This window comes from Thunnus maccoyii, chromosome 1, assembly GCF_910596095.1.
Source record: "Thunnus maccoyii chromosome 1, fThuMac1.1, whole genome shotgun sequence".
In the NCBI taxonomy this organism is placed as follows: Eukaryota; Metazoa; Chordata; class Actinopteri; order Scombriformes; family Scombridae; genus Thunnus; species Thunnus maccoyii.
The window spans coordinates 19,129,297-19,145,771 of record NC_056533.1 but is presented as its reverse complement, the minus strand read 5'-3'; the positions used below and the strand labels follow the sequence as shown (position 1 = coordinate 19,145,771).

Genomic DNA, 16,475 nt, shown 5'->3' with positions numbered 1-16,475 from the left:
GGAAATGAGCAACCAATCACAGCTAGTACATCCCTGCAGGCAGCCAAGTCTAAAGTGGATCATCACAGTGCAAGAAGCTACAGCATCAGGGCAGAGAGCCATGAAACTAAATTCAGTACTGCAGATGCACATGTTCCAGTATGATTAAACATCATTTTTAATCTTTCTGAGCTTAACCTAAACAGCATATTATAACAGTGGCAACAATCAGTCTACTCATAAACAAATGCCTCTCAAAAACAGATCTGTTTTAGGTTCAACATTGTTAGACATGAAAGAAAATACGACAAATTATTAACTTTGATAACATTTCTACATCCCTGTCATCATAGTGACATATGATAGATTCCAGCAAAACTCCTGCATTAGGACGTGCAGCTTGTCATGCTGCTAAATGCTTATTTTGTGGGGTGGGGGGGTTTGATTGACATGAGTTCACAGGTGATCGACAAATTGCTGAGGAGACTGTGAGAAAACATTTCAAAACCCAGTGAACACAGCTTGGCTCGGGTTATGTCCACTAAATGCCTGTAGAGTAGACTCGGCTGGCATCAGACCTAGCAAGTTCTAAAAATACAATGACAGATCCTGTTCACAATGAAATGGCAAATCAGTAATTTATTAAAAATATACAAAAAACCTGATGTTGTTTTGCACCAAGTTTATGTATAACATTTAAAAGGGAAACAAAAACATGTAAACATTGAACATATTGAATAATTCTGGCCTTGATTTTTTGTATTTAAGTTATATTCAGATAATAGTCCTGTTTTAAATGTTAATAAATGTAAAGATAGATGAACCCAACTGCACAATATTGCTGTACTTGGAGCTTTTAAGGTATTTAAAAATTCAGATTACATACTGTTTTTCTCTTACATCAAAAACAAACAGATGTTAGCCATCACTAAGCCTTCTTGCAAACAGTCTGAGCCACATTATCTGACATAGAAAAGTTAGCTCCAACATTGCAATCCCTATCCCTGTCTGTGTTACTGTATGTCTACGTAGCAAGCAGCGGAGAACACTGGAAATCTGTTTCCAGTTCTCTTCAAGAATAATTACATAATGCTCGCCTCTATGAACTTGCTGCAAAATTTCCTCACTAGTTCAACAGACATTTTTCTCTAATAACAACAGATGGCATAATTCTGGATTACATGTACCCCTAATTGCTGTACTTGTAGAAATCTTGTTTAGCGGGAGACAGAGGACAGAGCCCAAAAGCTATTTTCTTACCTTTTTTTGCTGAGCACACACACACACACACACACACACACACACACACACACACACACACACACACACACACACACACAGCAGTGTCAGCAATGCCCTGTGTTGGATTCATGCAGCTAAACATATTCACACCTGGCAGCTGTCAAATAAAACTACAGTTTTCTAAAGTTGTCTACTGAAAAACTCCCCTGGAGCGGTTGGGGAGTTAGTGAATAGCTCGAGGGCATCTCTACAGCAGTTACTGAGGAAACTTTACTCATTTATTTTTACCTAACAGAACTCCATGGCAACTAAAATACTATAAAGAAATTTACAAATTTAAATGTGGGTCGTGATACGTACCAGAGATCATGTATAAGCATTGGACAGTGAATGTGGGTGCATATACGTTCCCATTCTCACCTCTGGTGTCAGAGCGTTGTTGTCTGTAGTTTGGCTGGAGAGCAGGACATGCGTGAAGCCCTCCTCCTTTCTGACCACGATGTCTCTGAATCGACAGTTGCTCTCGTTCTGTCGCACGTTGTACCTCAGCCGCTTGTCGAACACGTAGCCTTTCTCCTCAGCCAGCTTCCGCTTTACTGAGCTGTGCAGATGCATCTTGCCATTGGCCAGAGGGGAGCCTGACACAGGAGGAATGACAAAACAGGTCAATCAGTCTTCAGAGACTTGTGAGGATATTAGACATCAAAAACATCACCTGAAATATTCATTTAAAAGCTGCGTGTTAACATTTAGATATATTCACAACGTCGGCCTTGGCATGACGTTAACTGTGATAGGACTTGATAACACTTTCATTGCTGAGATTGTTGGATGCTGACGTACTGTAGCTTTCTAACAGTCTATATGAGAAGTAATACAAGAACAAATAACAAATCTTGAGGTGAACTGTATTTCATAAACCACTTTTTTTTTTTTTTTTTAAAGGTAAATATGTCCATCACAGACTGTGCATGCACATCAAATGGAAAAAGAAGTAGCACTGCAAAATCTGATGGTTGTTTACAATGAACACAATACTGGGAAATAAAGTTTAAACCTTGACCTTCATTTTCACTTCAACAAGAAAATCATTATCTAAGCCAGTGGTTTTGATAATACAGTTGAACCAGGGACTTTTCAAAACCATGTAGAGTTTGATTTGACTTGGTATATGGCATATTTGTGTATCTGATGCAGAAAAGTGGAGACATCTCGTCTGGAGTGTAATGACTCATTGACTGACAGCTGGAGGAAAATTGCTGCCCCTCATCATAGCATTGGCTCTGCAGCACTGTGACCATGTTTTTTTTTACTGTCGTAATGTGTTTTTTAAAATTTCAACCCAAGTATGGATGTAACCAGAAGAAGTTATTTCAGCAAACCAACAAGTTTGCTTTGACCTAAAGAGGTTCATGTGTCCCTAAAAAGTGCCTTTTCTTTGTGTAACTCTAGTATGACTTTCCCCATATTTTCATACTGTGTGTCTTAGAGAAGAGACAGACGCAAACGTTCTCTGTATTTTCCCGAAACATTTGCATATATGCAGTATTTGAAATAGATAGTTTAGAAGATTGTCCTTGAAGTCTGTGTTTATGAAGTTACTGCAGTATGAAACTTATATACTAAGATACAATCAGAACTTCTGAGCTAATCTAAAAAATGAAGTTTTGGTCTTTCTTTTACAAATAAAATCCTCTATCACTGAAAGGAACTTTGAATGGAGTGAGAAATATGTACATGTACACTGTACATTGAGTGGTAGGAATTTTCTTTTGTAGCTATTTTTTCAGCAGTGCTTTAACTTATTGTTAAAGACCTTTTTCCATAGTACATTTATATTTGTCTGAACACCTACATCTGGCAAGCATGTCACTAATGTGCCAAGATAGCTTCACCTATTTCTGTCATCTGATGGTATTCTCTCAGCAGGATGTCTGAGCTGTCGCAGTGGGATTCTCTGATTTTTCAACTTTTCTTGATTGCATGAATATTTCAAGCTTGCAAATAGAACACACAGCTTAATTTTCTTGCTATCGCAGGTTTCACATTTGAAAAGTAGCCAACATTATTTTCAGACCACACAGAAACCTTGATTTATTTAATCCAAAAGCTGTTGTACGCTTTCATCAGCGGAATTAATCAAAGAAAGAATCATGAGTTACGCAATGCACAAGTCCTTATCTAAGATAATCTAGTGATGCTGTGGAATAAAACAATAACCCATGACTAAGCCATACATCACTCCAGAACACAAGCATGGATTCTCTCAGAATAATTTAAGCCAATAATATGAAATATGAAAATACTAATTCAACAAACACCAAAAGCTGGGTCTGTAATACAAAAGGTGAGACTGATATTTTTAAAAAAATCCTTTTTTGCTTTTTGCCTTCAGTGGAGACTTTGAAACAAAATAAAAAGCCCTCAGTCTGTGTTTTTAGCAGTGAGTGTTTTCCAAGATGAATTACGCAGTGAAGAGACAGAACCAGGCAGTCCTCCAGAATCAGTAAAACTTGACCTTTGAGTTGGTCACTAGTGGAAAGAGCAATAACAAACTAAATCGGAAAAAAGGCGAGTGTAACTTTTTCTAAGGTATAAAAGAGGTGTAAAAGAAAAAAATATTTTAAAGAAATGATAAATTGGCCATTAAGCCAATCATTCAGAATTATAAAAGCTAGATGACGGTGTGAGAACATAATATCCCACATAAAACAATTCAAATTACAGTTGCATTTGTGAAATTGGAAACTACATTAGTTCCTCTAACAGAATCATCTAGACTTTGACTCTGCAAAACAAAATTTGATTAACATGGATTCCCAATTTGTTTTAATTCAATTATACAGAGGAAGACCATAAACAGAGGTCAGCTTGGATAGATGGGATTTCCTATGGTAGCAGACAGTGCTTCAAAATAGTTTAAGGATGAGAGTTCATGGTCTCCCTGAGCCAAAGAACGTCCACTGACAGTGCTCTATACATGTGACAAAATTGCTTCAAAATTCTGGTAAATTAATGGACGCTCTGTGCTACTGGTGCTACCATTAGCTAGCTAATTGTCAATTGAGCTAAACTGAGCTACTCATCATCCACTTCCACAATTTCAGACTTTCTTTTGTGTTCCTGCAGACTGTTGGTCCTTATGCTCAAAAAGATGTATCATAGAAAATGGTAGCAACAGTAAGGATTGTTATCACTTATATGCCTACTTTTCTTCTGTGGTGACACAGAAAGTGGATGGGGATGTTTAATGAATTTCAATCAAACAGGCATTTCAAAATTTTGCTCCAAGTATTGTAAATTCACTAAAGCTGACATGAGATTTGATACCTTCTTGTTGCTGCTATTTTAGCAAATATTCACAATCCTCTTCTAGATCTGATTTCATGACCTCGTGTTCACATTTTGCTGCCAGTTGACAATCACAGAGACACCCTCTGCCAGTGTAGCGGGATAATGGATGGAGCTGAGAGAGCTGAATGAGGTGAGCGGGGTAGTCTTTCGAGGATTAGGAGATTAGTATCCATAATAGCTGCCAGGGTGATAGCCATTAGGTTGGGTTGGTGGCCCCAATGTTCTCAGATATAGAAGCTCTCTGATGAGGTCTCACAATCACTAATTAAGTGGAGGTGCTTTGACATGAGTGAACAGCTGACAGATTCCATATGGGACTTTCAGTTTTCAAGTTTCATATTCTGCTGTACCTACAAATGGTGACATAACACCCAAAAGTAAACAAGAATTAGGAACCATAAGTTAAATACACTGAATAACATGACTGAAGTTGATAGAAGTAACAAACACCCAAACCAATACCATATGCACACATACTGACACCCACAACAGCGGACAACACATTCCCACAGCAGGTATTATGGACAGTGAGAATGAGCAAATTCCATCTTAATTCTACAGCTGATATGTAATTCAAATATGGTTTCCCTCCATTACGATCTGGATTTTCTGTTAAACAAGTTGAGATTACTTTTTGAAAATGTATGTAATCATTAACTATAGAGGTGCAGGCTCTGGACTGTGACCCAGGAGTGAAATTCAAAGGCGTTATCAGCTGCTTCTGTAGTAAAGAATCACTGTAGGAGCTTTAAGAACTGTGTTTCAGCACAGGCCTCTACAGAAGAACAGTGTGGACTTATCTTTATGAGTGATAAAATCTACAGTATCATGCAGCAGGAAATACTCATCATGGAAATAAAATAAAAGAATCCATCAAAAAGATAATGGTGCACAATCTAAACTGAATCAGTTCTACATATGTAATCGCCTGGTATGTCAACAAATTTTCAGTATCTGTATTATTCCTATTCATGCGGAGAAATCAACACTGCAACATACAGCATTCTTCATTTGAGCCAAACTATTACATCTGCATGGCAACTATTATTAGCCAATATTTATTATCACAGATATATCATAATGTATAATGTTGGCTGAAAAGCAACAAGAAACTGCAGTACAAAAATGCCAAAGACATGTGTCTCTATAACTTAGTCTGTCCATCAGAGAGCACTGACAAGTTTATTTTTAACAGGAAACAGTTGCGCATTTAAATATCCAGCAGATACAGAGCAACATTATCATTCATTTGGAGTCGTGTGGGTGGCATTCTAATAAATGTACCAATGAATGTAATTCCAATATTCACTTTCCTTTTACTCTTATCATGGCACAGGAAGAACTAGTAAAATCTAATTTAGTAAGATAGATAAGTCTAGGAGATTCAATCACCACAGAGCCTTATGGCTACTAACTAACTCATGCTCTTGTAGCTTGGCAACAAAAGCAAAATGACAAATGTCAACCGGTGACTGTGACCGTGACCGTGACACTGTCTCCCTCTCCTGAGGGAAATATCTGGCTCTTTAGCAGCTTAATGCTGCACTATGTTAACCAGCTAGTTTCTAAATTTCGTCTGTTTGCCATTTGGTGTGGGGGAGGTATCGTACAATGAGTTTTTAGAGCTTTTATGCTGAGAAAAGCTGCTGCTGAAAACCAAAGTTGTAAAATTGCAGGCCACAACATCAAAACCTTGAGCTGAAAGATGCTAAAAAGCTCCTCAGAGCTGATGGGAAATGCATAGTTGGGTGATAATTCTCTGTGGTTTCGTCACTACAGCACATACAAGTGAATGTGATCTATTGTTAGTAAAAAATATTGATGATGTGACAAGTTTAAAGATAATACACTCATCGTCTGCTGTAAGTAAGATGGTAAATTCATGGTCTGTAAAAAGGTTTAAAAGATCATAGTCATGAGTAATAAACCAATAGGGTTTGTTTAAAGCCATAATACTGTGTTTAAAAACAATAAAAACTATTTTAAAAAGGATTACAATGTACATTTCACATTGTTCTTTTAATCCTTTATTGTTTTGTTTAAACTGTGATAGTATTATCAGTGATCTGCAAAGTAGTCTTAATCTGCTAAGCCTGAGATCGACTCCTTCCGGCTCCACCCACATACCAAGGGGAAATCGGGGTTTTTTTCTCATTCGAGTATATGCTCACAGTCAGAAAACATCAACCTATCACTCATAACAATTATATCTCAAATATTGACATTGTATTCAAATATATAGTATCAGCTGAGCTCTATTTTGCATTCCATTCAATTACTTAAAATCTTACCCATTTCACTGGTGAACTGCTGCCCAGTGGTATCCACGTCTCCTAGTTCCCCCTCCACTCTGTCTGAGGGCGGTCTATGTGACCTTGCCGCCGGCCTGTACATGAGTGGCTCCATCTCTCCATTCTGGAGTCCATTATGAGGGTTTCTCACTGGGGCAGCAAAGTGAGGCACCCCCGTTGGAGGAGCCTTGTACGTCATGGCTTTGCTCATTCTGTCCCCTACAGCATGCTTCCCATGTCCTACACCCACCTTCCTCTGTTTCTGAGTGGGTCCTGACCCTCCACTTCCAATCCCTAGAACAGTTCCTACTCTAACCCCTACAGCTGGGCCACAAGTACTTTTCTTCTTTCGGGCCTCAGACCGAGCTTTGGAGATTTCTGTGGCAGATGGGTGGCTGGTAATGAGGTTCCCTCCACGATTTTTGGGAATTTTGGGCCGTTTGTGTGAGTGCAGTCGCAAGCTATTGAACTGGTCAATGAACTCCTCGCAGTGCAGTAGGTGGTGCTCTGGCTCCCATGTGTCCTCTTTACTTCCATAGCCCTTCCACCTAATCAGGTACTCCCATTTACCCTTCTTGTTCCGCCTCTTGTCCACAATCCGCTCCACCTGAGGCAGCAGAGAAACAGACAATTAGACTGTATTTCAATGACGAAAATTACATTTTGACATGCTTGAAGAAAAGAAATATAAAGAAATAACACATACTGTGCATATCATCTAGATTAGGTAAAAAATCATATAAATAAAATAGATTTAATAGTCTTTCTAACTCCAAAACAATGTTGCAATTACTGTATATACTAATAAAGTGATAAAAGACAAAAAAATGTTGAATTGAGACACAGAGATCGACATATTAAATGATTTTTTAAAAGGATTAACTTTACTATTATAAAAATCATTGCATTCAATGTCAATATGTGTTCCCTATTTGATTCTGATAAAATCTATACAGCATCTGAGGCCCTTCATATGATTTTGTACTGCTGAAAGTCATATGGAAACTCTTGTTTTAGCTGTAATGGCACATCAAAAATTTCCACTTAAAGCACTAGAAATAAACCTTGTGGGCAGGTTTCCATCAGTACATTCATAAAACATTCATGTTCCCCAAAAGATGAAACCTTCCACCTTATATATTTTTTTTATATTGAATTATATTTTGAGACATTGCCAGGGAGTATCAAATCTTAAAAAGGTACATTTTGTGACATATGTCAAGTTTGAGATAAGGGCTAATTCTCTGTAAGAGGAATATAAAAGACCAGAGTGGAGCTGAAATGAGCTGCAGGCTGTTATCATGAAGAAACCTTAAACATGGCTTATTGAGTCCAAACCAACAATTGTAAAGCCTGTGTACTTTCAATTATATTAGGTCAGATGAGGGCACAAAGCACCAGAAAATTGACACAAGCATGTAATTATGTAATTGAAAAAAAAAACTTATGTAAAAAGGGATATTTTATCAGAAATTGCACAAATTCTCTAAAACCTTCAGTGGGAGAAAACAGTGATTCTAGTTTGTGTGTTGTCATACTAAAGATTCTTTCTGTCTCTTTCTCTGCCAACTTACTTTGTGAAATTACTTTAATTAAATTATGGCCTATGTAACACCAATATATATGTATGTTTTAGTTTAATAAAGTAAGTACTGTTGTATCAACCACAGAGCTGTCATACTCCTTCATTTGATAAAAGGCTAACTACTGGTCTTATCAACGGATTTCACAAAATGTGTGTTTGACTAATCGTTTAAATTATAGGGGTGTGAATCATTATGTTGCAATTCACTTTGATTGCATTCAATTTGATTCACAATTCAGAAGGTGCTGATTAGACTCAAGGTGCCATTTCAGGGCAATAAGCTGTTCATGTTCCTTAATTTGATGAAGAACGGCCATCCCTCTTTTAAAGAGCCAAATACTTTGGCAGACCAAACTCAGGCTAAAATGCCAGTGAATATTGTACAAACATTCAGCAGGTGCACTGAGAGTCAACTCCGGTGAGATTTTGACAAATATTTGGCTTTTATTGAGTCGCAATTACTACACTGTATTGTGACTTGGTATGTTAACTCCATTAAAGTACCTTCTAAGGATTTCAATTTCTCAGATTAGAGTGATGTGAAAACTTATCACAGTAGAATTCATCAGCATCATCCATCCTCAGAATTAACAAATGAACTCCTGCACCACTGTCGACACATCTCAGAAGTGTGAAATACAGTTTTGTTTTTTTAGTTTGTTTTTGTCTGTTTTGATTTTTGGTTTTGATTTATACAGAAGGTTCCTTATCACTGCCTGACATGTAGGACTAACATATGACTAGTGCCATAAAATAACATCACACACAGTAGCAGCCTTGGGGCTCATTGTAAGACTTCAGATTTTACATCAGCCTTTTAAAATGACTGTTAAGACAGATTCTGAACGAGGCTTTTTAGTAATGATACGAAAAAAGAAAAGAAAAAGTTATAGCAAGAGCATGTTAAACAATATGCATACCACTTTAAGCAGCATGGTTTTGAGGCCATGAGACTGGTGGTTGGAGGGTTTCAACAAAGGGTTTAATGCGGCTGTGGTAATAACTGCTCATCATGTTCTCAGATGCGGCGAGCACATTAACAAGAGTAAACAGCCTTTGATGGGTGAGCTGCAGGGGTGTCTCTGAAACAAACAGACGATTAGGATGCTTATCGTCCCAGACAATGTCACACTTAACAGCATTGCAGAGAGACACATGCAGAGAACTAAAGAGAAGGAAAGATAAAGCAAGAGGTTAACTTCTGTACACAGACCAGAGAGGTTTAGAAACACTTGATGCTTGTGTATGATCTGGAAGAGATCTCTCTCAGCATCTCACCCCAACCACAGAATATACACTGATCTGTCAAATGATGGTTGATAACAGAACTGTATTCATCATGTGGTTAGGACTGCACAATTAGTCAAAAAAAGATTGCAATCTCAATTCAGACTATAGATGAAAAAGTTATATTGTTTGTGGTGGCGGTGGTGTCTCACAGAACATCTGATGTGGTGCACATTTAAACACAGGATCCAACAATTCATTGTAGTCAAGAGTGGATTGAAATGGTTAACGGTTAAATTGGATGGTGGATTTTTTTTTATCATTAATGCATCCACAATCTGGCATTTCACTCTTTTCTCCTTAATATAGGATTAAACTCAGGTATATGGGTTTTCTCTTTGTTTTGCCTGGAATGGTTTGGAGGGAAAAGAGGGAGTCACAGGCCAGAAGGGCCCTCCCTATAATCTTGTGGGAGTGGTTTAGTCAGGAGTGCCTGTCTATTCCCTGATGCAGGTGGGGTGGAGACTTGTGATTTAACAATAGAGGTGAAGACTATTACCTAGGTGAGCCAAATATATGGCTCTGATCACCATTATAAAACAAGGAATTAATGCTTTGCTAGACAAACACTAGTCAATACCAACCATTCATCATGTTGTGTTACCTGCTCCAATTTTACACTAAGGTTAAGTGTTGAGCAGCAGTCGAGGCAGAAATACGAAAAATCATTTTGAGGTCACAGCCGATTTGTGATCAAGCTGAACTATGGAATCATACATGAGTCCGTTTTTATCAGTAATTACTTTATCATGATCAGTCTGTGGTTACAGAGTGTGAGTATCACACAGGTCTGGAGCAAGCGCTTATCTCCTGTAGTGCGGAGGTGGAAAAAATGATTTAATAACAATGAATTTAATATTGCAAAAGCAGTCTCCCTCCCTAACTGGACAAGGCCTCTGTGTTTTAGGCCACTGGGTACAGATGGCTACAGGTGAGCTGTGTATTAGTTACAATTTTATCTTTTTTTAAACAGGGTAGAAATCAGACTTTCTTGATTATTCTCAACATTTGCATTTCATGCAGTTGTATATGAGCTCTCTGTTTAATAAAAAGCAGTGTGTTGTGCAGTATATTGTTTCAACTGTCTGCATGAAGACAATATAGATTCAAATAAATATTTTTTCATTAAAAAGAAAAAATGTCCCTAAGAATCATGGGAGAAAATTGTGATCTCGATTCTGAGCGAAAATATATGTGATTATCATTTTGACCACAATCATGCAGCCACATTCTGATGAACCATTAGCAGCAATGCTGACATGATGATAAAACACTAATGCTGATTTTAAATAAGGCTGGGGATGCTTGCACCAAGTTGAGCCATTAAAATGAAAATAGACTATTAGATGGATTGCTGTGAAATTTTGTACAGACATTCATGGTTCCCAGATGATGTTTTCAAATGACTTCATTGATCCCCTGACATTTCCTCCAGGGCAACCATGAGGTTGACATTTGTGGTTTTGTGTGAATGTTTTCACAACTACTGGGCAGACTGCAATGAAATTTCTTACAGACATTCATGTGTCCCTTAGGATTAACTATAACAACTTAATCACCTGACCTTACATTGATCAACAAATACCAAACTATTTGTCCAATATTTTGGTTTATGACCAAGTTCCTGCAAAACTAATGACATTCCAATCAGCCTCAGCTGTACTTTGTGTTTAGTGCTAATCAGCAAATGTTAGCAAATAGAAAAACAGCATTAGAAGCATCTGCCATCATTCCTACCGACCGAGACTATTATATATATAATTTCTGAGGGCCGACATATTGCCTTTACATCAGAGTGAGCAGAGAAACGTCATGTTCAGGTTTCAAAGACGTCTCCAGTTTAAACATATGTACAGTAAAGACAATTTTTAGAAGTTAAAAAAACAAATAGGATCATCCAAACTCCCCATTGTTAATGTGTATTACCTCTTGCATCACTACTTCCTTGTTAAACTTTGTCCAACTGTACTAACCATAGTTGTGTACGCACACAGTTTTACAATGTAATGGATGTTTATGCTGTAAAAGACATATTGTCTGAATTCACATTTGGTTTCAATTCCAAATAAATGTTTCAGATATTTGGGTGAGGAATTGTTTAAAACCTATTTGGTTGTGTGGTCATTCATGTTGTGGTACACACTCTCATACTACTTGTTGAAGTGTTCCACATCATGACTGCCCTAACTGTAAAATATTAATTCTGAATGTCAGAATAGCTCATATATTTAATGAGCTTTAAAAAGGATTCATATTTTTAGTCCAGTTTGCTATGTTTGTCGGTTTTTCTGTCAATTAGCGGGATGAAATTTGGTGAAAACTTACACATAAAATATTTGGATGAATCTGAAAATAATATTAATTTTTGTGGTATGATATGTCTTACAGTCTCCTGTGATTGGATGGTAAATTCTTGTAGGCGTAACCTATTCTACATGCACTAGAGGAGTTTGGGTTTCTGACACAATTTAAACTGAATGCAAGGTGTATGGAGAAAAAAAGGTAGTCAAAACCACAGCAACAACTTTTTGTGAGACCAACACCTTAGGTTTGTGGCCTTCATCTGTGTCATCATACTACACTTTATAAAGAACATTTAAATAATGTTAATGCACTGTGCAATTGGTATTAGAGCCAGTTAAATTTGATATGGAATCTGAGAGCGAGAGCAGAAATTTGAGGGCAGACATTTCATGAGTGCATAGAAGCAGCCTGAATACAAGGAGAGGGACTTAAGCAGGAGCACAGGAAATCTGTGCAAGCAACATCTGAGTGCAGACAGTTTTGAGCAGGAGCAGAGGAAAACTACGCACGACCAGGGATGAGTGTTAGGGCAGGGTTTTGCAGGAAAGCATTACAGAATCTGAACATGAAGTCATGCTCTCAAATTGAAAGACTATGCCCTTGAATAAATATAGGACCCCCTGAGTCAGAGAGGTGTTGATTCAACTGTATGGTAAATATAGAGGCTGTAGATGTTGTTGATTTGTACTGGCTATAAATTAATTATTAATTAATTATAAATTGGCTTATGTGTAGATGTATAGATAGATAGATAGATAGATAGATAGATAGATAGATAGATAGATAGATAGATAGATAGATAGATAGATAGATAGATAGATAGATTTTGTAGCTCCAGAGGCAGTCGAGTTGCATTGTGGGTAATATTGACACCGAAGAAGAATGTCAGGAATAAAAAAAAAGACAATAGTCCTTGTTCCTCTGCCTCAATTTTGGTACTTTTTTTTAACCCATTGCAAGTCTGATTATGATATAAAAGTGCAACACTAAATCAGTAGGAGACTCTTTATTATATAAAAATCTTTACATCCATTTCCAACCAGATGAAGGAAACGTCCAGTGGATCACCAACCAAACCCTCCAAGAATTATCTTCTGTGAAGGCATCCTAAGATTTACAAATTGTCTATTTAAGACTGACACAGCCTATGAACAACTATGTGTCTCATCTCATTTGGTGAAGTGAACAGACAACAAAATGGACATGGACAGAGGAAGTGACCTAGTGTGAAGATGTAATAAAGACAACACATACAACAGAACAACTTGGAAGTGCATTTAACACTGGAAAATACATATAGTTTTGCCACTGCTAACACTCTTATTTTCCTAGCAATGACAATTATAAAAAAATTAAAAATCCTTGTCGATATTAGTGTTTGTTATTGAAAAACTCAGATGTCACAGAAATACCCAATATCCATTCTAAACTTAGGTACTGGATATATTTAGTTTAGAATCCTAGAAATGTATTTCACTTTATTACTGGTACGCTTCAGATATTAGTGGAAAGATAATTGCCAGTGACTCACCAGTTTGCTGTTATCTCATTGGTCTATCAGTATAACCTTTGCTAAATGGTCAACGTTAAGATGGGTTTATAGCTGTGAATTAAAAGGATAACAGCGTAGCTACGGAGACTACACACATAGCCATCGTAACTGTGTCAGCCATGCAGCTCCTCAAAAATGTTACTTCATGTCAGAGCTACAGCCTATACAGGGATACCATGTCAAGTCTGCAAGAACTTTGATTGGTGACCTTTGGCTACTTGCCTTGTGGAGATTGTTGACAGTTAACACCACATTAACGAACTTAAGAGTAACTCAGCTGTCTTATCTGTTTCAGTAACACACATCTAGCAAAGACATCTCCACTGCAAACCTTCTGTTCACAACGATTACTGCTATCACAGTGAATGAAAGAACACAAACAAGGCAATTGCATCACCATAGTCATCTATCTATTCAGTAATGAGAGGAGGTAGAGTAGAGTAGAGTACTGTAGAGTAGAATGGACCTTATTGTCCCCAAGAGGAAATTTGTCTTGGGCACAGTAGTACAGTCTGTTGCTTCATATAAAAAATATCACAAAACCTAAGAATTGTTTGACCCAATGCTAGACAGTTCAAATAAAAACATCTTAAAAACATAAAAAAAGACGTGACATAGTTATGTAAGTACACGCATAACCCACCGTCACTCTATATTACAGAGTAAATGAAAAAATGTTTAAACACAATAACTGTGGGGAATATAATTAAAGCACAAGTGTTTTCAGTCAGATCTACTGTGCTAGATCACATCAGAAGTATACAAGCCTGAAAATTCACAAGATCAAGCACTGTGTGTCCCTTTGCAGGCGCCTTCTGTTTGTCGATTCTACAATGAAGGATGGTTGGAAAGTTTCAACAGAGGGTTTAATGCAGCTGTAGTGATAACTGCTACTGTTCTCAGACAATGTCACTCTTAACCATATAACAGAATAGCAGAGAGACATATGCAATGAAAGGAAAACAAGGAAGAGGATAGACAGAGAGAGAGGCAGCATGTCTACATAAACCAGAAAGGTTTAGTAACACTTGGTGTTTAAGTATGAGCTGGAAGAATGGAGGTGGGCATATCCTCCCCCAGCTGCCAAATTTGTCTTCAGTATTCTCCATGGTCTAGTGGTTAGGATCATGGTCTGGCGGTTAGGATTCCTGGTTTTCAACCAGGCGGCCCAGGTTCGACTCCGGGTATAGGCTCAGTGGTTAGGACTGTTGCCTCACAGCAAGAAGGTTCTGGGTTCAAATCCTGTCCATGCCAGGTCTCCCCTTGTTCGCGTGGGTTTCCTCCCGCCATCACAGAAATGTACAGTATATTAGGGTAATACTCCTGTCAGTGCCCTTGACCACTGGTAAAAAGAACCTTGACCATTGGTCCCTGGACGCTGCACCACGGCTGCCCAATGGGCAAATGATGGGTCAAATGCAGAGGATAAGTTTTGTTTTAATATATGTAAGTGCTGAGAAATGATAATAAAGAAATCTTAATCTTAATCCAAGCCAAAACACATTGATGAGAACATATCATGGTCCATCAGTGATGTCATAATGTGTATTTCACCCACCACAACAGGGCCCTAAGTCGCTAGCTAGACTCTTCTGCTCTGTAGTTCCTAGGTTGTAGAACAAGTTACCTAACTCTGTTCGATCTGCAGAGTCCCTCTCAATCTTTAAGAAAACACCTCTGCACTAGATGGACAGGAGGTAGAGATAGAAAAAAAAACAAACCCTGCTTCTATGCAATCTATGCACTCTATGCATTGCCTTGGTGCACTGCCTGTGGGCATCTATGCCCTATCGGACTCTATCTTAAGCTTTATGGCACTTACTCGTGTTGTTGTCTCCTGACTAGATCCCTGCTTGTGTTGTATCAGTTTCAGATGTAAGTCGCTTTGGATAAAAGCATCTGCTAAATGAAAAATGTAAATGTAAATGTATTTCACACCCCAATATCAACTGTCAACTACTGGGTGTGATTAGTGTTGAACAGAACACACTTCTGACCATGCTCATAAGTGATGCTCGGTCTTCACCCATCATCTGCAGCAATGAACAAACTGCACCACTCTACTGCAGGGAAACTCACAAGACCAGGAAACAACAAGACCTGGAAACATCCAGCTAATGTCAGGACTGTTGACATCAGTGTGGTATTAAATTTAGCTATTTATAAATCATACAAAAACAAATACATTTATCTCCTTAGAGCAGCCAAAAACAGGTTTGTCTGTGACCAGTTTATAAAATCTGATAGCAATATCAAGGCTACATGGAAAATTATTAATCAGCTACTCCAAATAAAAAAGTCATCCTCACAATTTCCTTCAACCTTTACAAATGGAAGTTCTACTTTCACTGATCCTTTTGTGTAGCTCTTGCCAAAAAGAATGTTGATACAAAAGTTAATCCATTAGATTATATAAAAGGTTCTTCTCCATCTTTGATTGGCCTGACTTTAATGAGGTGAATGATATTATATTAGAAGAAAAGAAATCAGCTCTGGGTCATAATGGAATTTGCACCTTCCTAATCAAAGAAGTCATTATCCATGGAAACTGGCATCATACTCTCTGACCTAAAAATGGCTAAAGTTATTCCTCTATTTAAAACAGGTGATCCAGGATCCTTTACAAACTGTCGTCCAATTTCAATATTGCCATGTTTTTCAAAGACTTTGGAAAAATTAGTGTAGAAAAGAATCCTGGAACACTCATGCAATATTCTGTATAATCATCAGTATGGATTTTGGACACTTTTAGAACTTACTGATAATGAGTACGCAATAGGTATATTTTTAGACCTTTTGAAAGCATTTGACCGTGCTATTTTGCTTTCAAAAATGCATAGATATGGATTTCATGGTAATGTTTTTAAGTGGCTCAGTAACT

At 37.7% G+C, this 16,475-nt stretch overlaps 1 protein-coding gene across 2 annotated transcripts in view; it reads right to left on the bottom strand.

The window, feature by feature from the left end:
• The window catches only part of LOC121898607 (chromodomain Y-like protein 2), a 36,764-nt gene that overhangs the window by 9,406 nt on the left and 10,883 nt on the right, over window positions 1–16,475 (bottom strand). The window contains exons 1-3 of one of the 2 annotated variants that reach the window (XM_042413842.1): window positions 9,372–9,522; window positions 6,867–7,473; window positions 1,642–1,859 (exon numbers count right to left, since the gene is read on the bottom strand). In XM_042413842.1, the coding sequence (XP_042269776.1) occupies window positions 1,642–1,859; window positions 6,867–7,473; window positions 9,372–9,386 (840 nt within the window). In that variant the 5' untranslated portion in view covers window positions 9,387–9,522. Of the gene's footprint in view, window positions 1–1,641; window positions 1,860–6,866; window positions 7,474–9,371; window positions 9,523–16,475 lie in introns of those variants that run through there. The other variant, XM_042413833.1, reaches the window with a different exon arrangement.